Source organism: Notechis scutatus, chromosome 6 (assembly GCF_049901735.1).
Source record: "Notechis scutatus isolate UNSWTSFEM ecotype Mainland chromosome 6, rNotScu1.2, whole genome shotgun sequence".
Classification (NCBI taxonomy): Eukaryota; Metazoa; Chordata; class Lepidosauria; order Squamata; family Elapidae; genus Notechis; species Notechis scutatus.
In genome coordinates, this window is record NC_142014.1 from 57544586 (window position 1) to 57570145 (window position 25560).

Below are 25560 nucleotides of genomic sequence, written 5' to 3' on the forward strand. Positions count from 1 at the left end.
ATGGGCTGATACCTCTGGGAAAGCCAAGTGCCCTATTTCTTGTGCAGTGGAAGCCAAAACAGCTGTGGATGAGAGTTCTCATTAAGTGAAAGAAACCACTCATGCCCCCAGCGGTATAAAATGGCCAGTAAAAGCTGGGCCAATTCCAACTCTAATTATGTCAGAAACCACACTATCAATGAACCTTGCAAGATAATATCCATGGCCAAAATTGTGCCAGAAGAGAGAAAAACACTACTTTAAAACTGGAGCAACTAAAGATTACTTTAAACTCCCTTGGCTGGTAAGGAAACAAGGGCAATGTCATGAAGACATGACATGAAAACTTGTAACGTTGGCAAGTTTGTGCCACAGTTAAGAAGATAAGCTCAGGATGGTAACCTTGAAATGAATACTGTCCAAGAACAACATCTATCCCCCAATTTCATCTAAAAACTATGCATCAATCAACAAAACAAGAACACAAAGGCACCCCAAGAACCATTACAATAAAACATTAAAAAAATAATTCAGTGCTAACAGATTGGTCCAATCAATAGGCATCACAGTGGTTCACAAACCTGCAAAAAAAGCCACCTACTACTGTATAAGGAATTCTGGACAAATGAAAAGACTTCAAGCATCAATAAGAGAGAATCAAAATCATATACAAAATAAACAGGTGGCTTACAATCTGCACTACACACAGGGCAGGCAGGGTGCCAGTTGCATTGAAGAATTAAAGAACCCATAACTGCAATGAAGAGTAGGGATTGCACATACTTAAACCACACCCCTATTGCTTTTGACTGGGGAAACACAGAAATAATAATAAATAATAATACCAATTGCAAGAGAGCCATGAAATTTGTAGAATCCTGGCACTCACATGGACCACTGGGAGCCACCCAGTCGCCTTGCAGAGAGATGGGCAGTGAACAAATTTAATAAATGAATAAAAAAAATTAATAAACAGATACACTGTAACACCCAGTCAGGTCATATATTCAAATGATCCAGACCATTCATAGCAAGGGAGACTAATTTAAATGGAGACAACATCACTTCTAGCAACCAATTTACCAACACCTCCCAGAAGCCTCCAGTCACCAACCACCCTTTTGAATCCAAATCTTACACAGACAAGAAAGAAAGAAAGAAAGAAAGAAAGAAAGAAAGAAAGAAAGAAAGAAAGAAAGAAAGAAAGAAAGAAAGAAAGAAAGAAAGAAAGAAAGAAAGAAAGAAAGAAAGAAAGAAAGAAAGAAAGAAAGAAAGGACACTTCTGAAGTGTTAGATATAGAAAAACTTACTGGGGTGTGGAATACAATGCTTGAAAACTTGGCAATGATCTACCAAATTTCAGAAAATGCAACTGCTAAGTATGTATAGGAAACCTGGCCTACTTTTCTTCCAAGAAATTCTCACTGACATCCTGCAATAAAAACTATACATCTATTAAATTTAATTAACAAAATTCAGCTACACCAGAGTTTGACCTATAAGATGTCATGCAAAATGAAGTACACTGTGCTCACAACTAGGAGCAGTGACTTCATTCTGCTTCAAAATAATCCCACCGTTTGATTCAAGTGTCCAGGATGTAGGGAAAGATCTTCAAAGCAAAGGATGTGATTTTCGTCTTTCTTTACCTCTGACTGAAGCAACTGTGAGACTCATAGCTGTGTCCTGGACAGAGAAAGAAACTTTTGTTTTACACTAATAGCCTTGATTACTGGAAAGGTGGTATAAAGCAATTATGCAACTGCAGTAAAACCAAACATGTCATGTCTAAAATGCATGCCAAGTGATGTTCAACTACGCAAACACTACACTCCAAACATTGAACCTACTACTGCTTACTGACACCGAGGTGATTTTGATTGCTGGGCCTCTTTTGCTGTGAGACATCTTTTTTTCTTTAAGAACAAGAAAAAGAGAAAAGAAACATACCGTCAACTCGCAACCCACAGAGAGATAGCAATCAGCTGATGAATGATCCACTGAGAACATTCCCATCACTGAAGTGTGGGGTAACCAACAAACAAAGGAAAAAAACAAAAAAGAGTGGGGAAGGATGAGGAATAAAGCAATAAACCGATGAACATGGCTTACGTCTGTACAAAGAGGAAAGTTTACAAAAACATCTCAGACACCCACATAATCCACAAAAAGATTTTAAAAAGGGAGGAGGGAAAGCACATTCAGATTTGCAAGATTCAGTAACAGAATCTTGCAATTTTGATACAAGTAGTTTTAGACATATGTGGCATCTGTTTCTTGATCTGCTCTACTCTGTAGGGCTGACATTATAGAAGCTTCATATTATTTATTGGATTTTTATCCTATCTTTATTACTTTATAAGTAACTGAGGGCAGCAAACAGATATTTAACTGGAAGTTGTTGAGAATAACACCAATGCTCATTTGGGCCATCCAACCAATGCAATTTTCATGTGATTTTTTTACTTGAGTATTTGAAAGATTGGGTAGGACATGGTATAATATGGATTTATTTACTACTGAGAGGCTGGAAGTAACCATAAAGCAGATATGCTTGAAAATGCCAAGAATGTATGGCTGGAGAATATTTGGTAGGAAGCTGAATTAATCAAAGCAACAAATTCAGTAGGAGCCCCGAAAGGACAAAAAAAATGTGATCATTTCATCAAGAAACATATTTCATTTATCCAGTTTTAGAAGATTTATTCAGGAAAGCAAACTGGAAAAGTGCAAAGATAAACAGAAACACTTTGCACAAAGAAAGCCTCTTCTCAAAAGGAACTGCAAAATAGTTTTGCAATCTAAAAGCACTGATTTTGCAGGATGACTGGAATTTCTTTTACCAACAAACAATGAAGGGATTGAGGTGAAGACATAGATGACTTCTTATAGTGTTATCATGAGGCTTTTGAACCTATAGAGCCCAAGGAAATGAACAGTTCCCTGAAATCTTATCTCCACCACTCATGGATTGAACCCTGGATTATCTTGGTAATATCAGCTAGTAGGAAACTGCAAGTTGGATGCAGACAATAAACAATATCAGTTTTCAGTAACATGAAATGCATGGGCCGGTTAAAGAAGCATTCGGTCATCCACATTTCAAGAAGCCAACAAAGCGAACAACTACTGTCGTATCTCTGATCTTCCCTTTGAAAAGGTTAGTGAGTAAGTGGTAGAGCTTGAGCTTACAGACCTAAGCCTGAGGCAAAAACTGCATTGGTGATTCTCATGGATTACCTATGGGAAGACCTGGATGGAGGTGGTGTGACCATCCTTGTCCACCTAGATTTTTCAGAGCTTTTGATGCAGTAACAGTACTTTTCTTGACTGCCTGTGAGGGTTAGGAGTTGGGGACATAGTGCTATGGTGGTTTGGTTCAGCATGCAGGTTATTGGGATGCGAGTTAAGTCAGGTACTTCATTCTGGAATGCCTCAGTTTAGTCCTTTCTTATATTTTTATATTTAAAACATTTACATAGCCACCCATCTTATAACAAACACTGAGTGGTTCCCAATCAAAAACTAAAGTAAGTATCTTGTTCAACATCTACACCAGGGGTGTCAAACTCATGTCGTCATGGTGGCATCACGTGATATATTGGGACTTTTTTTCCTTTTTGCTAAACCGGGCATGGGCGTGGCCAGAGCATGACACATCCAGTGTGCAGGCCCAGAGTTTGGCAGCCTTGATCTATACCAAAATGATGGATAGGTCCGTTATGGCAAACACATGGCATGCGTGCTGGAAGTGGCATACAGAGCCATCTTCACCGTCATGCGCCGTCACCCCGGAGCAGGTCCACTGCGCATGCGCGCACACCGCCCACCCACCAGCTGATCGTTGGGTAGCTGCAATGTGCAGGGGGCAGGGGGGGGGGGAGTGGCACACACAGCACAGGGGAGGGCGGGGGGGCAGGCGGGGGGGACATGGATGTGCAGAAATGCATGGTAATGGGGGGGGGCGGGGGGGGGGATGCAAAGTGCAGCGTGCATCATGCATGCATGCGCAGGGGACGTGGGGAGGCCCTGCATGCATTGCCTTATGAGTGTTGGCATGCATGCACGCACTTTTGTCACACGAGGACAGAAAGTTTAGCCATCACTGGGATAGGTTATCTATATGTTCAGAATGAGGTATCATCAATATGCAGGTGATACTTCTTTATTCTGGACAGATTAGCTTAGGAATATGGGGGAAGCCATGAACTGGTGTTTGGAGATTGAGGGATATTGCAGGGAAAAACAGGATGAAACTCAATTCAAAAGCCATTTGATTCCAAGATTGCACTTTTTTTTTTAATGGGGTTGTGTTTTCCCAAGGAGCATGGTCACCAGTATGGATTCATAACTCCGTGAATAGAGAGTTTTTACATTTATTTGTGGGTTCCAGACTGATGAACTGTATTCGAGTATTGGTCTAGCAAATGTTTTGTATGCTCTGGTTAGTAGTGTGATATTACCAGAGAAAAAGCTACATAGGATTAGGTTAACAACTCTTAATGCCTTTTTGGCTATGTAGTTGCAGTGGGCTCTAGCACTTAGATCATTAGAGGTGAGTATTCCAAGGTCCTTTACAGAGCTTGGGTCATCAACAAGATCTTGACTATTCAGCTTGTATTTTATTTTCTGATTTTTTTGCCAATATGTAAGACAGAGCATTTATTTGTTGAGATTTGAAGTTGCCATTTGTTTGACCATTCTGATACATAGTCGAGATCTTTTGTAGGGTAGCAGTATTGTCTGTGGTATTGAACAGCTTTACATCATCAGCGAAAAGAACGCTAATTGCTCTTAATATGTTCACAGAGGTCATTTATGTAGAGTATGAAGAGAGTTGGTCCTAGAACACTGCCTTGGGGGACACCACTATTGACAGGTACAGAATTTGATAGGACGCTCCCAATTTTGACCATTTGTTGTCTGTTTGCCAGGAATGCTTCTATCCAGTTATTCAGTTGTCCAGAGATACCATAGGATTTTATTTTTAGGAGTAGTTTGTCGTGTACCACTGAATCAAAGGCTTTTATTTTTAGGAGTAGTTTGTCATGTACCACTGAATCAAAGGCTTTACAGAAGTCTATGTAGATTGCGTCTATTGCTTTGCCCTGGTCGAGTTGTGTCGTCCATATGTTTTTGCAGTGTAAGAGTTGCAGATTACAGGATAGTTTTTTTCTGAAACCAAATTGTTTATTGGAGAGTAGGTTGTTTGTCTCTAAGTGGAGGATGATGGATTGGTTAATAATTGATTCCATGACTTTACAGGTGACACAGCATAAGGAGATGCTTTTGGCTAGTAAATCACAACTTTTAAAGGTGGCTTTCTTTGGAACAACATACTGTACCTATACACACTACAGAAATAGTAATTATGCACAATGTTGCCTTTGATGTTCATTAACATAATTAGGTGGAAATATGCCTAAAATAATGACAAAGAATCCAACTTCACAATCCTTTGCACTTCTACTCAGAAGTAAGCATTCTGAACACAGTGAGCCTTATTCCAAGTGGAGTGTAACCTTAATCATTTCCGCACATTCTCTAATAAATAGTACAATTCTTTTCTTGTAGCTCTCAAAAAGCAAAGGAGTCTGATGAAGGCAGAAACAGCATTGTTACTATTGTTTGAATAGAGCAGTTCATTCATATTTGTTTAATTTAGCCTTGTGTAGTATCACCTCAAAGAATGAATCAACTCTGCCTCCCCAGCTTTTTACTTTCCTGTCAAAGGAGGGGTAAATTTTTCCTTTCTACGTCAAGAATGACTTACCAAGTGGGTTTAAACAGACCACAGCCACTTTACAACCCCAGACATGTGCACAGACAGAAGAAGGCTTCTGTGCTGTTCCCAAAAGAATTTCTCGATTTCCTGCTACTCACAATTCCCAAACCTAGTCTGTCTTAACGTATTTATTTAAGAAAGAAAATAATGACACTAGTTAAGGTAATGGTTGCCGTAGAGGGTGAGGAGTGGGGGGGGGATAGTGTTTGGCCAGAGCTTTGGGAAAGATATTTTCTTGAAGAGTAAAAAAGGGAGAGGAGAGATAGGGAGTTTTCATATGTTCATTATTCTGAATTGTGCCTATTTCATAGATACAGTATATGTTTTCCAACATTACTTAACTGGAGGATATTGTGATTATCAGCTGTGCTTCCAAGGTACAAAGCAGTTTATATCAGGCTTAAGTTGACTCCATGCTGATTTCCATTACAATCGTACAAATTATAGGCTAGAAAACATAGAACATGGAATCATAGGACTGGAAGGGACCTTGGAGATCTTCTAGTCCTGTGATGGCAAACCTATGGCACACGTGCCACAGGTGGCACACAGAGCCATTTGTGCCGGTACACGAGCCGCAGGAAAACTTACCTCATTGCGCATGTATTACAGGAAGTGACAAAACGGGCCTATTCAGCCTGCAGAGGCTTTTTTCAAGCCTCTGAGAGGCCAAAAAAGACCTCAAACCAGCCAAAAATCAGCTGTGAGGTGCAGTGCAGGTAAAGGGGGGAGGCAGGGGGATTGCGTGCGCATGTGCAGGGGGCTTGGCATTGCCTTCTGGGTGCTGGCATGTGAGTGCGAGTGCGCCAGCTTGCACACAATTTTTGGCACAGGAGCCCCAAAAGGTTAGCCACCACTGTTCTACTTCAACCCCCTACTCAGAACAGGAGACCTTAACCGGCAGAAAAGGTTAATGCAACCTGATGGCTTTCTGACTTGGAATTATGTTGATGTGTTCAACAAATCTGGAGGATACTGGATGGATGGCTGCTGACAAACAGGTATTATCAGGGTCAAATATCATACTGTAAGTGTAGTAATCATGAAATACCATGTGTAGCTGTGGTTGCATCATTTTTAAAGAAGTAGAAAACATGCCATAGTGGGTACCAGTGGAGATCAGTTTGACCGCAAGTGATTTTAATCTCCATTCTTTAGAGATATTTAATAGCAAAGTCTGTATCTGCTTATCAACCTAGTGACCTTTACAATTTCATAAAAGTGTTCAGCCCAGGATGGAGGGGGCCTATGAAAAAAATGCACACAGATACAGATTATGAATGATAATTTGAGGAGGACAAAACATTATCCTAACTCGGAATACCAGTGCTGTGATTCACCGGCAGCCAGTGTGGATGGCAGAGGTATTGGACAGTGAGGACAAAAGGGAACCAGTCAGGGAGTCTGGCGAAGACTTGGACGAGGGTTCTTCATCTGATGCAGGGATGGGGTCAGGACTATTTGAGAATGGAGTGCTGCCTTCTGAGCCTTTGGAATCTGGCAGCAGTGAAGCAGAGGACCCCGGGGAACCTGTTTCTAGTGCGTGTGTGCGCAGGGCTACTAGTAGGAGAGAGCAGCTGAAGCAGCAGGGGCCACTTGGGAGTAAGGCTGGGAGGTGATTGCCCCTCCCATAAGGGATAAAAGCCAGCCTTCGCTGATGTGCTCTTTGCAGGAAGCAAAGAAGTTCATTAGATTCTGATTCCTCATCGCAGCCCTGCAGACTCTGGTTTGTCTTTGCTGGAACTTCTGTCAGTTTATCTGCTAATTAAGTGAATGTCTGTTTCTTGCCAGCCTTTTACAACCCTGAAAGGCATGCTCTTATCTCAGACAATTGTGTTTAATGAGTTTGGCTGGGAATGCAAATAATTCCCAGCGTCACATTAAAAAAGGTTTGCTTTTACACACAGCATGTGTTTTCTTAATTTGAATGAAGCCTGGGTCAGAACAACCAGTATGTTTGATTGTTCCAGTCTTGACTTCCTGAAGCACTTTTTGTAGTGCTATAATTTAATGAATTCATTAATTCATTCAAAAACTATGCACTATTTAAAGCAGTTCATTCAGTTTGGGTGTATTCACATTCCATATAGGCCAGGTAACAAGTACCATTTAGTGGTTAAATTTGGACAATCAAAGAAGATTAGATAATACATGTTTCTCAAAGCTTTTTCCAAAGGATTGCCCAGCTCTCAGATAGAGTGATCCAATTCTTTCAGGTGCCTGGGAGACTACGTAGATATCAATAGCCAAAGTGTCTCAACTATTAAAAACAAAACAAAACATCAAACACTGAAAAGTGTTAAAAATATGTATCTGCAGTATCTGGGGAAAATGAGTATGCCCCAATATACTGTATTATCTCTAGAGGTGGTATATTTTATTTTACTCTCATTAGCATCAATAAGGGGGAAAAAAGTTTAAACAGGTGGTGAAGAGAAGCAAAAGAAAGGAAAAACAGAATCACATTTTTTTGTCATTACCCCGCTATTATGAGCCCAGGAGGTGGTTTCTCCGTTCACCTATTTCTCCAATCTCCAGTAGTAGGATTATTCTGACAAAACCAATAATTTACCAGCTAGATGCAGCATTATACATGCACGTTACATCTTAACAGTCCAAACCATTACTCCCGTTTCTAATACTCTTCATACCATTGGACATTTACAGCAAAAGAATTAATGCAATGCCAAACTCGATGCTTGGTGTCCTTTTTTCTCTTCCTGCTTTTTATTTCAAGAAACCCGTCATCTTGTTGAAAATAAAAACATAATGGGCAGAAGGGAGCAAAACAAAAAGTTCCAATGCATAAAAGTGAAAATAAATTTCTCTCCCACTGTTCTTTCACTCGCTTAAATAAAGCCGTGTTCCCTGCTTGTTTGGTAATCAACAGGTTTCCTCCATGTTCCTCAGTGTGAATTCTGCACATTTAAAAAAAATGATATGTTCTCCTTACCCTCAGTGCTGCTTTTAAAGAAAAAAGAAAAGAAATGTTTTCTTTATTTGGCAAGTGGCAGTTTGGGATTTGATTGGCCCAAACTTATGACTTCATGGGCAGCTTTTTGAATATATGATCCATTTGCCATTCATCTAGTGCTTTTCACAATTCTTCTGGCTACAAAACTTTGAGGATTTCTTTTAAACAGACTTTTACACTGAACTTGAGCTGTATCTTATGTCACAACTGGGAAAAGTTTCTTGAGTCATATAAAAAGATTTAAATGACACAATCTTGGAAAGATAGTAGCAAAAGCTCTGTGTCTAGCCAGGACCCACTAGCTGCTACAATAGCATGCTCTAACTAAAGCAAGTATTATGAACGGAGGCCTGTGGTCTGAGGTTTCTTTGTTCCAGAAGGAAAGAGACACCACAAATTATCCTCCAGCTTTTCAAGGGCAATTATGGAAACAATAGTTAATGTATTGGGTAGGTCTTTTTTGAGTGCTTGTTCTCCATTGTGGTTTACTATGGAGCAAAGAGACCACCAGCTAGCAGAAACTTTAGCAATCAATTTGGTTCTTAGAAAATTACACCTCAAGTCCATATTAACTTCTTGTCAGTTGTTAATCCCTATGAATAAACATATTAGAGCTCAGGTCTTTAAAATAACTATGCTGCTAAACTAACAGGAAGCATGCCAACTCATGTTGCTAACTGAGAAAATTGCGTCAGTGAAATTTGCCCACCAGCATGCTTGGATATTCCACCATTCTTATTTCCCAAGGGCAGGTTGAAGTTTCTGATACTTGATTTTTGCAAATGATTATCTATGTTTTTGCTTTATTAAAAAAATATTGGTGTGGATTACCTAATGTCGTCACTCCCTTTTTCAGGAGGATAGTTTTTGTAATACATGAATACTTACATGTAGTATATGTAACTTGGCATTTCAGACATTAGCAAGTGAGATTTGTTTTGAACTATTTCCAAAAGGGAGAAGGACCTTAGGCAAGATACTGTCTGAGGACTCTCTGTTGAGCCTCATTTTCCCTATATTTCCTCATAAGGAAGAAAGGCTTATTTTCCCCCACTGTTATCTGCCAACAAGCCATAGGTTGTTGAGTGACACTAACAAGGTCAGGAAATCAGGTAAGCTGTTGCTGGGAAAGGATAGCCAGCTAAATCCTTTGTGCAAAGGCCTCTGTTTGCACAGCATTGAGTGATGCCACTGTTCTTCCTTGAAATAATATATGACACCCTCAGCAAGCCCATCTTGCACCTGGGACATATGAGATTGTAGTGGTTGCAGTGATGGATGTTAAAGGTATGCAAGGCCATCATAGCTGTCTTAGGTTGTTGTCCTTCCAACTGAAGTGTGATAGTGTAAAGCAAATGTAACATGGTGAGAAGAAATTAAACTGATACATGGGGTAGAGGAGATGCAAAAAGAGGAAGGTGAGTAAATCTTACCAGACAGTGTTGAGTTGGGGAAAATACAATGGAGGGCCTAGGTGGGCTAATTTAGAAAAGAAGGACTGTCATTTAATGGCAGTCTTCAATTATGGTTGTTTAGCTCCAGTCTGCATTTCAGTCTCTGGATCACTGGAGGCCTTAGACCAGGGGTGTCCAACCTTGGCAACTTTAAGACTTGTGGACTTCAACTCCCAGAATTCCTCAGCCAGCAAAGCTGGCTGAGAAATTCTGGGAGTTGAACTCCACAAGTCTTAAAGTTGCCAAGGTTGGACACCCCTGCTTAGACCCATAGAAACATACAAAACTGACAGCAGAAAAAGACCTAATGGTTCATCAAGCCTGCCCTTTAAGGCTTTGTTGTTGTTGTTTCTTTTTTAATTTATTTATTGTTTATTATTATTTAATTAGTTTTTTTATTTTATTTTTAAATTTTTGTTGGATAATAGACATGTGTTTATCCCAAGCATGCTTAAACTTAGTTACTGATGATTGACCCACTACCACCACTAGAAGTTGGTTCCAAGCTTGTGTCTTTCTGTGAAGTAATACTTTCTAATGTTATTTTTGAACTTCCCTCCTGTTAGTTCGAAATTATGTGTTCTTGATTTTTGCTTAGTATTGAAAATACTGCTCTCTAGAATGTTATTCACACACCCTTCATATATTTAAAGGGTGGTATGTTTTTTTTATCATATCCTCTCCTTTACTTGCTGTGCTCCAAGGTGTACATACTCAGTTCCTCCGATCTCTCCTGATATGTTTTGTCTCTCAGATCTTGCACCATTTTTGTAGCCTATCACTGGACTTGCTCAATTTTATCAGTAACTTTTTTAAAGAGAGGCTTCTAGAACTGGACACAATATTCCAAATGGGGTCTGACTGAAGCCCTATATAATAGGATTTTTCCTGCTGGTGAATCCTCTAATGACGCATCCCAGAATTTTGATTGTCTGCATGGATTGCCTGGCCACTCTGTTTACATATTTTGCAGTGTGTCTCTTATAAGCACACCTAAATCCTTTTCTTCTGTTTTTCTAACACTTTACCCCAAATACTGTACCCTGCTAGAGGCAGGGGTGGGATTCTCCCATAGTAATAACTGCTTGCTAATTGCATGCTTTACATGCGCACACACATGCCTAACACACGCTGCGCGTGCTCGTACACAACTATCACAATTACTTCCCTTCAATGTTACTTCGGGGAAGTAACATAGCTGAGGTGAAGCAATCCGCTCTGCGAATCAGTTGAACAGATATAGGTAAGTACAGCGCAGGGGCAGGTGGGCGGGCCCACATGATCATCAGATCAAACTGGTTCGGAGCCAGCTGATGATCGCAGCTAGGGGTTTACCCGAACCAGTCCGAACCAGGAGAATCCCACCTCTGGCTAGAGGATTCTTTTTCCCCAAGTGGCTATTCTTACATTTAGAAACATTGAACTATAATCTCCACATTTTGACCAATTTTCCAGCAATGTCAAATTGTTTTCCACATTACAAATACCCTCTGTATTACACACCTTATGTCACCAGCAAAAAGCCTTACCTAGCAATCCTTCTGTTATATCACTTACAAACATACTGAACAGACAAGACCATGATTTCAAATCTGCTGCTGGTAAATGCAAGGTTTGTCCATAATGAGACCCTACCTCTCATGAAGTATTTTTTCCAGTGAAACCCGTCTATCAGGGAAACCCTACCCAATTATGGGACGGAGCATACTGCTTCCGATTTATTTATTTATTTGTTTGTTTGTTTGTTTCTGCAGTATGCTCTGTCCCATGACTTAGAAGTTAATACATCTACCTAATATGCAAGTAGCCAAGGTTCAAATCCCAGAAGGGTATGGCTAACTAATGAGAGCTAAATAGCTTGAAACAGATCTGTGCTAGTCTCCCTTTATTTCTTTGTTGGTAAAGCATAAATTCAACACTACATCTCATGACTTACTAGAGAATGAGTGGGTGGGTGACATGATAATGCTGCCCTCCCAGAGATCTTAGTCTTCTGGGTTTGGGGTCTTTCAACTGCGATAGGTTGAAGATGGCAATGATCAATATATATATGCACCTTGCTCCTGCTCCTGTGGGTACTGGGATAGAAATGCATGTTAAAACAGGCCATAAGGACCCAATTTCTATGCCAGCTGTCCTACTGCCTGCCAGTCTTCTGAAACAGGGTGCTTGTGTTGGAGTCCCTTATCCTTTTGGTGTTTAGTGACTTCAGCCTCTATGAATTGGGTGATAAGTTTGAGAATGCAAATGCATGAGAATTCATGATATTCATGGCAGCCATGGGCTTGACTCATGCAATCTGAGATATAATGGATAAAATTTGTATTGTCTCAGAGCAAAACTTGGACAAAAGTTCTTTCTCCTAGTACAGTGGCATTTTGGGCAAAAGCTTTAAAAACTGAATTGTTGATGCTCTGGTGATGGTTGTTGTCATTTTGCTTCCTTGGGTTTGATTAATTGTGTGGTTTTTTTATGTTACTATGTGCGATAGTAGTTAATTAGTCATGTTATGCATGTGATGGGATTAGAATTTTTATTTTTACTACAGATGTTTTAATTTTGTGGTGCTGATGCTGCTAGATTTATTAGGTATATTTTGCAATTTTTAGATTTATGTTAGGCTAGGGATGTTTTTCATTTTGTTTTAAGTTGCCATGACGCTGCATAGAGCTGGTGATATATATTCAATGAATGAAATTCCAGCCCTGTGGTTTGGGCAGTGATTATAAGGCCATCTGACCCTAACCCAGTGGCTCAATTATAAAGTATTGTTCTCTTTATAGTATATTTTAGGATAATTGTGCTTTTAACACATCTTTTTAAAAAAAAATACACTCATGCTTGGCTTTTAAATTAATGAAGGACAGGTAATTTACAAATAAATTAATATACAAACAGGAACAAGGCACTCAGCTCAGCTGTATTTATCTCTAAAAGATTAGAGATAGGGGTTCTTTTTTATCCTTTTCTTAAAAGACTCAGTTTGGGAATAAATCTAACAAACAGAAATGCTGCTTGTGAAAATACTTTTGATTTTTCCTCAGTGGCTAAGAGGCTGAGCTTGTCAATCAGAAAAGTTGGCAGTTTGGCAGTTCGAATCCCTAGCACCGCGTAATGGAGTGAGCTCCTGTTACTTGTTCTAGCTCCTGCCAAACTAGCAGTTTGAAAGCATGTAAAATGCAAGTAGAAAAATAGGGACTACTTTGGTGGGAAGGTAACAGCGTTCTGTGCACCTTCGGCATTTAGTCATGCCGGCCACATGACCATGGAGACATCTTGAGACAGCGCTGGCTCTTCAGCTTTGTAACGGAGATGAACACCACTCCCTAGATCCACAAACAATTAGCACTTATGTGCAAGGGGAATATTTACCTTTACCTATGAAATGAAAATAGTCATGTCTTATTTTACAAAAAAAAAAAACAATTTTCTGCTTGAAGGGCTATCCAGTTGAGGTCAACTTTGAAAATTAAGAAACATGAAAACAAAGACCTGGGTCTTTAAAATTGTTCATCTACATCAAGGGTATCAAACTCACATTGGCATGGTGTCATCACGTGACATATCGGGACTTTTTCCCCCTTCGCTAAACCAGTCGTGGGCATGGCTAGTGTGTGACACATCTGCCCGCAAGCTGGGAGTTTGACAGCCCTTATCTATATGTTCAAGCTGCATCAGGATCACATCTTGAACTAACACAGGAAACAAATCCTGGACTCCTATGCAGAGATGCTTTGTTTTATTGCTATGACTAGAGTAAATATTCCTGAATATACATCTCTACATAGAAATAAGCACATATCAACTTTATACAAATCTGTGGTCTCTTGTGTATAAGACAGAAAGATGAGCTCCAGAAACTGCTAGCCTAAATGAGAACAGTTGTCACTTTATTGCCCCATCTTTTAGACTGATCTTAATCTGCAGCAATGGTTTCAAGTGGCATTTATGAGGTGCAGATTTCTGAAAAGTTATAGAGGGCATTGGAGCCCACTTTGGTAAAACTTAAGTTCTATCTTCATCAGGCATCAAATTTAACCAGCATAAACTGGATGTTACAATGGCAGGTCTCATATCTACACCCTTTCCAGAGATGGAGCTATCTTAATTCAGTGCCAATGCAAGTTCCATTATCAATCCAATTGTCTTCTGTATGAACGCTTTATGGCAGGGGTGTCAAATTCAATTTTATTGAAGGCCAATCAGAGTTGTGTTTGATCTCTGGGGGGGGCAGAGTCAGTGTAGCCAGCATGACGTCACTCGTGTTGGGGGCACCTATGGTGGCTCAAGTGCTCTGCCGGTGAAAACAGGCTCCCGAGCTCTGTTTTCGGCTGCGACAGCCTCCTGCAACCCTCTGCCAGTGAAAATGGAGCTTGGGAAGGTCACACGTGGTCCTTGTGAGTTCCATTTTCATTGGCAGAGGTACTGCGGGCTGGTCCTTCGCTGTTTCCAGGGCAGCCCAGCAGGCCAGATCTAAGCACCCCACTGGCTGGATCCGACCCCCAGGCCTTGAATTCTTACTTGGATGAACTTTGTATTTAGTATTTTTTAGTATTTAGTATTTATTTGATTTGTCAATCACTTACAAGATACAGGTATAAGAATAAATATAGTTTTGAATACATGAGATAGATACTTATAAGAAAAATAAAAAACAATATGACAGAGACGGTAGGCACGATTGGTGCCCTTATGCACCCCCCCTACAGGCCTCTTAGGAAGGGGGTGAGGTCAATAGTAGACAGTCTAAGGTTAAAGTTTTTGGGGTTTGGGGAAGAAACCACAGAGTCAGGTAGAGTATTCCAAACATTGACCACTCTGTTGCTGAAGTTGTGTTTTCTCCAGTCAAGTTTGGTGTGGTTAACCTTGAGTTTGAATCTATTGTGTGCTCTTGTCTTGTTATGATTAAAGCTGAAGTATTTATTTGCAGGTAGAACATTGCAATGTATGATTTTATATACTATATTTAGATCGGACCAGAGGCGGCATAGTTCTAGGTTTTCTAGGTCTAGAGTTTCAAGTCTGGTGGCATAAGGTATTCTGCAATGAGTAGAGGAGTGTAGAACTCTTCTTGTGAAATATTTCTGGACTTTCTCAACTGTGTTAATATCAGATACGTAATGCGGGTTCCAGACTGGTGAGCTGTATTCAAGTATTGGTCTAGCAAATATTTTGTATGCTCTAGTTAGTAGTGTGATATTACCAGAGAAGAAGCTATGTGGGATTAGACTAACAACTCTTAATGCCTTTTTGGCTATATAGTTACAGTGGGCTCTAGCACTTAGATCATTAAAGATGAGTACTCCAAGGTCCTTGACAAAATTTGGATCCTCAACAAGGTCTTGACTATTTAGCTTGTATTTTATTTTCTGTTTTTTTTTTCTGCCAATATGTAAGACAGAGCATTTATTTGTTGAGATTTGAAGTTGCCATTTGATTGACCATTCTGATACATAGTCAAGGTCTTTTTGGAGGGTAGTAGTATTGTCTGTGGTGTTGAATAGCTTTACATCATCAGCGAAGGGAATGCAGTTGCTCTTAATATGATCGCAGAGGTCATTTATGTAGAGTATGAAGAGAGTTGGTCCTAAAACACTGCCTTGGGGGACACCACTGTTGACAGGTATAGAATTTGATAGGAAGCTCCCAATTTTGACCATTTGTTGTCTGTTTGACAGGAATGCTTCTATCCAGTTATGTAGGTGTCCAGAGATACCATAAGATTTTAGTTTTAGTAGTAGTTTGTCGTGTACCACTGAATCAAAGGCTTTACAGAAGTCTAAGTAGATTGCGTCTATTGCCTTGCCCTGGTCGAGTTGTGTCGTCCATATGTTTTTGCAGTGTAAGAGTTGCAGATTACAGGATAGCTTTTTCTGAAACCAAATTGTTTATTAGAGAGTAGGTTGTTTGTCTCTAAGTGGAGGATAATGGATTGGTTAATAATTGATTCTATGACTTTACAGGTGACGCAGCATAAGGAAATTGGTCTGTAATTTTCAACTAGGCTGGGATCTCCCTTTTTGAAGATGGGGATGACCGTGGCTTGTGACCATAGGTTAGGTAAGGAGCTGGTCCTGAAAGATTTTTCAAAGATTATGCTTAGAGGTTCGGCTATGGCAGTGGATAGCATTTTTAAGAAGTAGGCATTTATTCTGTCCAGTTCAATAGATAGGGATGGTTTTAGATTGCACAGTGCTTTTTCAACAATGTCTTCTGTAAAATCAATATGTATTAGATCATTGTAGTTGTCTGTGGTTTGACTAGGAAGTACTGGGGTTGATCCATTGCTGTTTACAAATACTGAGCCAAAGAATGTGTTAAAGTGTTTTGCTTTGATGGTGTCGTCGTTACAGTCTTTGCCATTAGGTCCTTTCAGGGGTGGGATGGACCTTGAGTCTTTTAGTTTGTTGTTTACAAAATTGTAGAAAGCACAGGTGGAATTTGTGCGTAGAAGGTTTTCCTCTTGTTTAATGTGATAATTAGTGCATTCAGTTTTTATCTGGTGGCATAGATTTTTGTATCGGCTTTTGAAGTTGGCAACGTGACCAGATTTGTTTTTTCGCCAAAGTGATCTCTTTTTGGATTGAAGCTTCCTTATTGTTATGGGTAATCTGTTTTTCCTGGTTTGGGGAGTTGTTATTGGTACATATAGTTTGATGGCTCTTTTGATTTCTAGTAAGAATATGTTGTAATGGTCTTCAACATTTGTCTCTGAATTCTGAATGGAGATGGAGAGTTTGATTGGAATGCTGACATCTGCTGTATGACAAACTTTGGTCAGCCATCCAACTAAATTTTGTTGCAGGCAGGAAACTATTTCAGCTAGGTCCTAGCTATACTGGGAAAACAGGAATAACTAAAAAATAAAAATCAAACATTCAATTGACCAATGTTTTGTGCAACTGAGATTTGGAGAGTTCACCATGTTGCTTTACTTATAGTGAATAGATCTTTTGTCTCTAGTGTGACAGTGTCATTTCCTATTCCATAACTCTACCAGCCTCTGCTTGTATGATCAGTAAAGGCAATTTTGTAAATTCAAATAACTTTATCCTGTTTGTTTTCCTGTTTCTCATAAGAAAACAAATCTTAACTAAACAAATACTCTGGAGTTCCATGGTTTATTTTATCCAAGGTTTCAGTACAAACATGTTTGTTCTAGTTAAACTCTTGCCATATCCTTTCTTAATTATATTCAACACCTTCCCACGAGAACTGTGACTGGGGTTATATAAATAGCCTGCTTGGGTTCCAGCTTCGCTCTTGAGGCTGTTATGCCCTTCATGCATATAGCACAAGCACTTCATTAAAGTGGAAATCCTACCACATTTATTCTGCAGTAGAATTGTCGATAGCGACAAGAAGTATCTACAAATGAATATACATGGGAACTGGATTATACCAACCTTCACCCATAAGGACCATAAGATTATTTTGGGGAGCCTTGAAGCATATTTTCTTTCATCGAGCAGCACAAAAGCATTTCCCATAGGAAAGGTTGTTGGTCCTCATTCCAGCTTCCCTGATTTCTACTGGAGAAGTACATAGTGCTAAGAATGGAAAGAAGGAAAGGGAAAGTCAGGGAGGGGAGTGTTTGAATGGACAAATAGGGAGGAGCAAAAGTACCTTTCTAAGTGTAACAGAAATGCATGGAAAGGGAAGAAGAGATGCTGCCTGGGAAACAATAACACAAGAGGGACAGGAGGCTGCAATCCCTTAATGATCAGAAAAACAAAGGAAGGACCTGATCTAATGGAGCAAGCCTTTAAATTGGAGTGTGGGAAGTTCATACCTTCAACCTTGCAAGATCTGTCAATGTAGCCTTATAATAAAGTAGATTTAACTCATAATCATTTCTTGTCTGGTTTACTTGGCAAGGTTGACACTATGACTGGAAGTTCACTCTTCAAGTGAGACAGGTGGCTACTAAAAATAAGAAGTGTTTTAGTGATGATGCCTTATGGAATGCTTCCTCAGAGAGTCTCAATCAGTATCTGATTCATCCATTTATTGGTGAAACCATAGCATTCATTATTCGTTTAAATGTTTTCTTTTCAGTGGCTTGACATATGACAAATCTCTTCTTTAGAATGCGGTGTGGTGCTTAAATAGACATTTAGTGTCCTTCTAAGCTACATTTATTTGTGCTGTAGTGAGTTGTGTGTAATGAGAAGTCAAATGAAAATGAAATAATAATAATAATGTTTCATGGATATGCAAAAACTAATAGTCCTCGACTTACAACCACAATTGAGCCCAAACTTTCTATTGCTAAGTGAGACATTTGTTAATGACCTTTCTTGCCATAGTTTTTAAGGGAATCTCTGCAGTGGTTAAGTTAGCAACACAATTGTTAAATAAATCTGGCTTCCCCATTGACTTTGCTTGTGAGAAGGTCAAATTTGATCATATGACCCTGGGACACTGCAACTGAGTCAGTTGCCAAGCATCTGAATTTTGATCATATGACCATGGGAATGCTGCAACAGTGGTAAGTGTGAAATCAGTCAAAAGTGACTTTTTCAATGCTGCTCTAACTTTGAACAGTCACCAAAAGAAGTGTCATATATCAAGAACTACCTGCGGTATATTAAAATGTTCAAAATATTTTATATGATATATTATACTCCCACAGCAAACCTGAGAAGCTGCTGGAGTTGCCAGGAAAGCCATCAGATCCCAAATTTGCTCTGACATCTTGTAAATAAATAATATTTTCAGAAATTTTAACAAGGCTTTGACATTCTTGTATGAGATCTTGCACAAGATTTTAGCACCTGGTCTTTTGGAATAGGAAATCTAATGAAGCTATCATAGGAAATGTTCCTATTCTAATCACCGCTGTGTATGAAATTGTCTTGTACTAAGTCAGATCATTTGTTCATCTACTCCGGCATCTTAGTAAATCTGAGGATCCCTAGTTAATGTGGCAAGAACAAGTTCTGGAGTCCAAAAACATAAAGGATACCAGACTGAGGGTAACAATCCAGGTAGAATTACTAATCTTCTAGTAGATCTTCTAAGACATTGGCCAGAAATATTTTCCAACACTGCAACTTAAAATTATTTTTAAATATATACAAAAAAATAAAAGTAGTATGCTTAAACTACTTACTGCTATTCTTTTATGGGCACATTCTTTGTAATGTAATTCTCATCAAACTATTATGGCTAAAGATGTACAATCAGAGTTGGATCTTATACTGTATGTAGCCATCTAAAATAGGAGTCTTGGATTCGCAGCCATAGGCTGCATACAAATCTCTGGGTCATTTTGTGCAGACCTTGCCTTCACAGTTTAGGTCAGAGATAGTTTGCTTTATAATCACTGTAACCATTGCTGCAATTCCTCCTTGCTCTAGCTTTAGGGTAAAAAAATTCAGCTCAGGCAAGACAATCCAAGAATGTGACCCATATCACGCAGGGGTGGGATTCAACTGGTATTAATACCGGTTCGGTCAGAGTGCGTTTTGCCTGATGCACACTGTGCACCCATGTAAAACAATTGCAAAAAAAAATCAGCTGTGCCACCCAGATAGCTGACAAGCACTGTGCGCAGGTGCGCAGTATTTGAAAATCCTCTTCTTTCCTGCCTTTTCAACCTCAGCTGTGCGCGCAAAGCAGCTGAGGTTGAAAAAGCAGGAAATAAAGGTCAGCCAAGAGCCCAGGCGGGCGGGAAGGTGGGCCAAACAGACGACCAAAAGGTCATTGCACCGAACCGGTTCGGTGTCTGCTGCTCTTCAGAGCTACCAGTTCTATAGAACTGGGCCGAACCGGTAGCATCCCACCCCTGACGTCACGTGAATCTCTCACATGAAATGTATGAGATTCATATATGAGTCATATGAGTCTCATAACCAGGAAGAATTGTCAGCAAAAACATTAGCGATGAGAGAAACAGGTCCCAACTTGGCCCTACCTCTGACATTTCCTTACTGTGGGGCTAAGTGTGCAACCACCCCTCAGTTTAGCCAGCCTGGATGCAAAGCCATGTTTCCCATTCTAAAGCTATATCAAACAAGAGTGGTAGTGGCAATATTGCTGAGGAGACCAGGTCCAGTCCCTGGCCGTGACTATGATAACCTTGCTTTTTCACCTTCCCAAAGAACTAGTCCTCATGTGGTCTTCATGATTATGGGAATTTGGAATTCTGCACTATGAGGTATGCTTAATTTCAAGAATAAAGTAAGATATTGGAAGTTTGCCACCTTGCAACCTTTCTTACTAATCAACATAATGGAACAGAGAGCTTCAGTGAAGAATAATTTCTTATATATAGAATTGCCACAGATGGGGATAACATTCTCCATTCTATATTTAGATCTTACCAGGTTTCTCTTTAAAGAGCAAATTAATGATTGAACAGGAATAATATATTTTATTGGTTTTTAAAACTAAACATAATTTGCATCACTGTATTTGATGAATCAAAAGTACTAAATTTTAATATTTATACTTTTCCCATCATGGTGGTCAGCTTCAAAGGAAAACAAAGTTTCAGGAATTTTAGCAGCTCCAATCTTATTTATTTTTGTAAAAATATTTATAAGCTGCTCCAGCCCTTACAGACTATGGGCACTATGCAGCATACAATGCAATAAAAACAAAATGATCCACAAATAACAATGGCAGTCAGTTAACTATTATAATTCGCCAAACAGTTTTTAGGATAAAAGCTTGCTAGAATTGCTGTGATTAACTTTTCCTAAAAGCAAGGATGATTGGTGTTATTCATATTTCTTAGGCTAAGGTATTACAGAAAGTGAGGGCTACCATGAAGTCCAAAACTAATAACCTTACAAAGGAGGAAAAGATCCTCAACAGGTTACAGGAGAGGTTCCAAAGTTCTGTTTTATTCCTGAGGCTATTTATCATTTATATGAAGCCTTTGCATGAGATCACATTAAGATTTAGAATAAAGCATCATCAATATGCTAGTGACATCCAGCTCTGCCTCTTTTCATCAGATGTAGTACTGGCAGTGAAAGTGTTGAATCAACATTATGGACTGGGTGAGGGCCAACAAACTGCAGCTCACTCCAAATGAGCCTGGAATACAGTTAGTGGAAGGCTTATCTGTCCAGCAGAGTGGCATTCAGCAAGCCTCTGAATAATTATGTTTATAGCTTCTAGAGCTTTCATGGTCATTAGAGGCCTACTGTGACACAGAGTGCCTTTTACCACAATATACTGATCTGCCTGTTATCATTCTTTTCGGACAGAGATAACCTTGTACACTAATTAGTGTCCTAGCAACAACACATTTCGTTTACTTTAAAGTATTTACAGTACATGTGGGATTGCCCTTGAAAGGTACCCACATACTTCAGTTAATAATAAAATAAAAGTGTAAAGAGTAGAAATAAGCATTATACACACGTTAAACTAGTTTTATAAGAACTTTCCTGTTCATCTCTGATCCCAGTTCAAGGAGGTGGTATTAACTTATAAAGACTTTCACAGGTACAAACTAAAGTATCTGAAATCGGGGGTTCTCTTGGATGCATAGTTTCTGTTGAAGGAGCAGGTAGCAGCCAGGGCCAGGAGAGCTTGTACTTTAATTCCCTGTGTACCAGTTGTGCCCATTTCAACATCAGGAGGCACTAATCACAATTGCAACGTGTTCTATATGAGACTGTCCTTGAAGAGCATCTGGAAACTTCAGGTTGTCCGGACTGCCACAGCATATGCAGATTGAGCACACTGCAGCGCATCTGTATAACACCACTGCTAGGAGACCTACACTGGCTGCCAGTGAGCTTCGAAGTACTATTCCAATTGCTGGCTGTCACCTTTAAAGCCCTCATGGCATGGGACCAAATTAATCCCCAGGGGCATTCACCACCCTACCAGATTTGGCAGAATGGGCCTTGTCCAGGGACCTTTGATGAAACAATGTCAACTGGTAAGTCTCAGGAAACGTTCCTTTTCTGTCATATTACCTGCCCTATGGAATAGCTTCCTTTCCACAGACAGTCCCAACTCTATTAGCTTCTCACAAGGACATACCTGGTTTTCCCCTTAGGCATTTAGTCTAAAATGTTCATTTGGGGGCAGGTGGGGGGGAGTGGCTCTAGTACAGGTGTACCTGATTGTGCCTTCACTAAGCCTTGATGGTGTTTTATTTGGTTTTTATTTTACTTTATTTATTTTGTTCATTACTAAAGTTTTTTTTTTTTTGAACAGATGGGTAACCATATATATTGGTTGGATAAATACATTAATTTCACTAAGTTCTTACATGTACACTAATACCTTCAGAGCCTTGATATTGGAGCCTTTCCTTGTTGATGACATCAGTGGCTATCCAAAACAACTTTTTCAGTGATAGTCCTCTAACTCTGTTTTGTCTTTTCCCAGCATGTATTCCCTTTTACTGCCTTTCAGCATCTTAAAGTACATTTTTAATTTGTGTGCTCTGAATAAAGTCATGTGCTAATTTCAAACAAAAATGCTGTTAAAGCTGTTTAAATGAATATGTTTTTATTGTTTTATAGTAATGCAAACTGTTCTTACATTTTTATGTTGCAATTTCTATTTGTTATGAAGTCTCCTGGAACAATCTGCTTTTGAAGGGTGACATGCCAAATTTAACAAAAAATAAATATAATGGCTCAAATAGAAGTTGGAAGACTTGTACATGACAGTTGGTGATCGCAAACTTAACATATTTTTAGATCCCCAAATAACTTCCACCAATATCTGAGCAGAGTGTATGGCAGCTGCTTAAAAAGTCTGCACATCTGAAGAACTCCGTGAAAGGAAAGGAAAAAAAGCCATTCATGTGCACTCATGTGCATCTGCCACACATCTAGTCTTTGTTCTCCAGCAGATACTTACAAAAGTTGTTGGGAAGTGCTTGTTGAAAGCTTCATTTTCCATAGGACTATCAGACATATTTTCTTTTGATCATATGATAACCAAATGCTTTCAGGATCTGTTGAATAGATCCAGACTGAAATCACAACACTGAAACCATCTTTCATGTTCTACTTTGATAACAATTCCTTTCCTCTTTCAGCTCACAACTCCAGTTTTTCCAATGGTCATCAAGCTAGGACATGCTCATGCAGGAATGGGAAAGGTAAGGATGTGCATAGACATTCTCACATGAATATGATAGTGCAGAATCACTTCAGTCCAATAAGTCAAACTTCTCTAAAATCTTTGTTTTGGCCCTTCATTAAAAGAGGTAAATCCCTATATTGATCATGTTGGCCAGACCATATGAAAGAAACAGATGGTTATTACCCAGAGTGCAGGATATTGAAATAAAAAACATTTAACAGGAAATTTAATGTGATGAGGGCAAATATATTTCTTCCAGGGTAAATTCACAAAACCTGGAAACATCAGGGATCATTGTTTCACAGGAAAGCTTGGTTCTGTCTTTCATTGTGTATGCAGAATTTTTAATTGCAGAGCCTTTAACAGCAACATGGCAAAATATCCCTGCTTTTTCCCCCTTTTCTTGCACATATGTCTGTGTGCATTCGGTTTTAATAAAATAAAGCAAAAAAGAAACACTAGGATATCCATTGGCATTGAAAATATTATTACTGAGAATAATTCTCAGACAAAGCTACAAAAGATTATTCAGATCTGGCTCAGCTGCTAGAAAGTTGTTAGGTCATCATTTTTATAACTATGTTTTTCTGCCTAATTAGCAATTTTTCCTGGAATTCTATTTCTATATGAGTATCTTGTTTATTCCAAGGCAAATAAGAACTTGGATTTGAACTTAAGTGACAATTCATTTGTAAGGAGAAAGTTAAGACCTCTTCAATCTAACAAGCACTTTCTCTGCTTGGCAACCAACCTTGTAAGGAAGAACTAAACTAATCTGAGCAACAGTTAATTACCTGGTTTATGTGAGTCTTGCTTAATCATGATTTTTGAGGAAACCACAATAGCCTTGGATCAGCTTATACAATTAAAACTCTGCAATCCAGCATTGTCAGAAGACATTTCTGTGGTCATGTGAGTGCACAGAACTCTGTTATCTTCCCAACAAAGTGGTATCTATTTATCTACTTACATTTGTATGCTTTCAAACTGCTAGGTAGGGTAAGTACTGGAGCATACCCCATCATGCAGTGCTTGGGTCTCAAATTGAGGCTGCCAACTTTCCAGCCAACAAGTCCAGTGTTTTTAACCGTGGAACCATCATACCCTATGAATGCACACACATATGCATATGCACATACAAGATTTATTATCAGCCCAATCAACCCATTGCAGAATAAAGGCTTCATCTGTTTTCCAGCTTCTTCACAATACTTTCTAATTGAATTATATCAACTTCACAGTATTTCTTTGGACATTTTCTATGTTTCTTAAGGTCAGCTCATATCTAATCAGGGATTATTGTTTTCCAGCACTGATATGCTCATCAAATGATATGGCCAGCCCATTCCATTTCGATGAGGCAACCTATTTAGCTGTGCTATGTACTCCAGTTTTTTGGCAGCCCTAGATACTTAATTTTTTTTTTTTTTTTTTTGCTACCTTATGCTATGTTAAGCATTTGTCATTTCATGCTATCAACTATACATCTTTTAACTTCTGCATTGTCTAAATTTCACAATCTTATGTTACCATATCAATTGATCATATCAATTGATCATATCAATTGATCATATCAATCGATAGATTAAGCAATTGATCAATTAAGCAATCTTTTAGGGTTGATATATTGGTTTTAGGCATGAAATTGTCCAAGTGCTCTTCAATCTAGTTCAAAATTTCTTCTATAATATCACCTTCTATGGTAATTTTTTAACTGAAGGGCAGAGACAAAGATGATTTGTTAATGCAATGCATATTTACTTTATCTAATGCCAACTATGTACTGAACTAGCAGGAAGGAACTTCAGAACTACCTGGCAACAGATCAGGAGTTTAGAGCAAATTAGAAATCAGATAAGTTCCTGTGTTTGGCTGTCATAGCCAAGGTTTCCTGCTGTGCAAACCTTGGAATTCTAAAAACAAAAACAAAAAAACTAGTTTTCTGTGGTGTATTGCCACTCTGATGTATTCTGTTACATGTTATATTAAAAGGAAGCCAGTAATTATGATGCTCCCTTTTAATTGGATGCCACATCTTAAGAGGTAAATTCAATCCTTGGCAAGTCCATTTATTATGTTCACCCATGCAAAAGCCTCTACAGTAATTCCATGTTAAGTAACTTAAGATAACTGCCTTTCCTGGATCTAATCTTGCAATTTATCTATACTCAATTCAGAAATATGCACTGAAAATATCTTGCTGGTCTTCAGTTTTATATAAACTAATCTGTGAAATCATATGAGAGGCAGGTGCCCATAGAGTACATAAAGCCATCCATATCCACACAATTCTCTCAATT

At 39.1% G+C, this 25560-nt stretch overlaps 1 protein-coding gene across 1 annotated transcript in view; it reads left to right on the top strand.

The window, feature by feature from the left end:
* SYN3 (synapsin III) overlaps positions 1-25560 on the top strand; it is a 200136-nt gene that overhangs the window by 138616 nt on the left and 35960 nt on the right. Inside the window, exon 7 of the mRNA XM_026694961.2 lies at positions 23214-23276. Coding sequence (XP_026550746.2) covers positions 23214-23276 — 63 coding nt within the window. The remainder of the gene's footprint in view (positions 1-23213; positions 23277-25560) is intronic.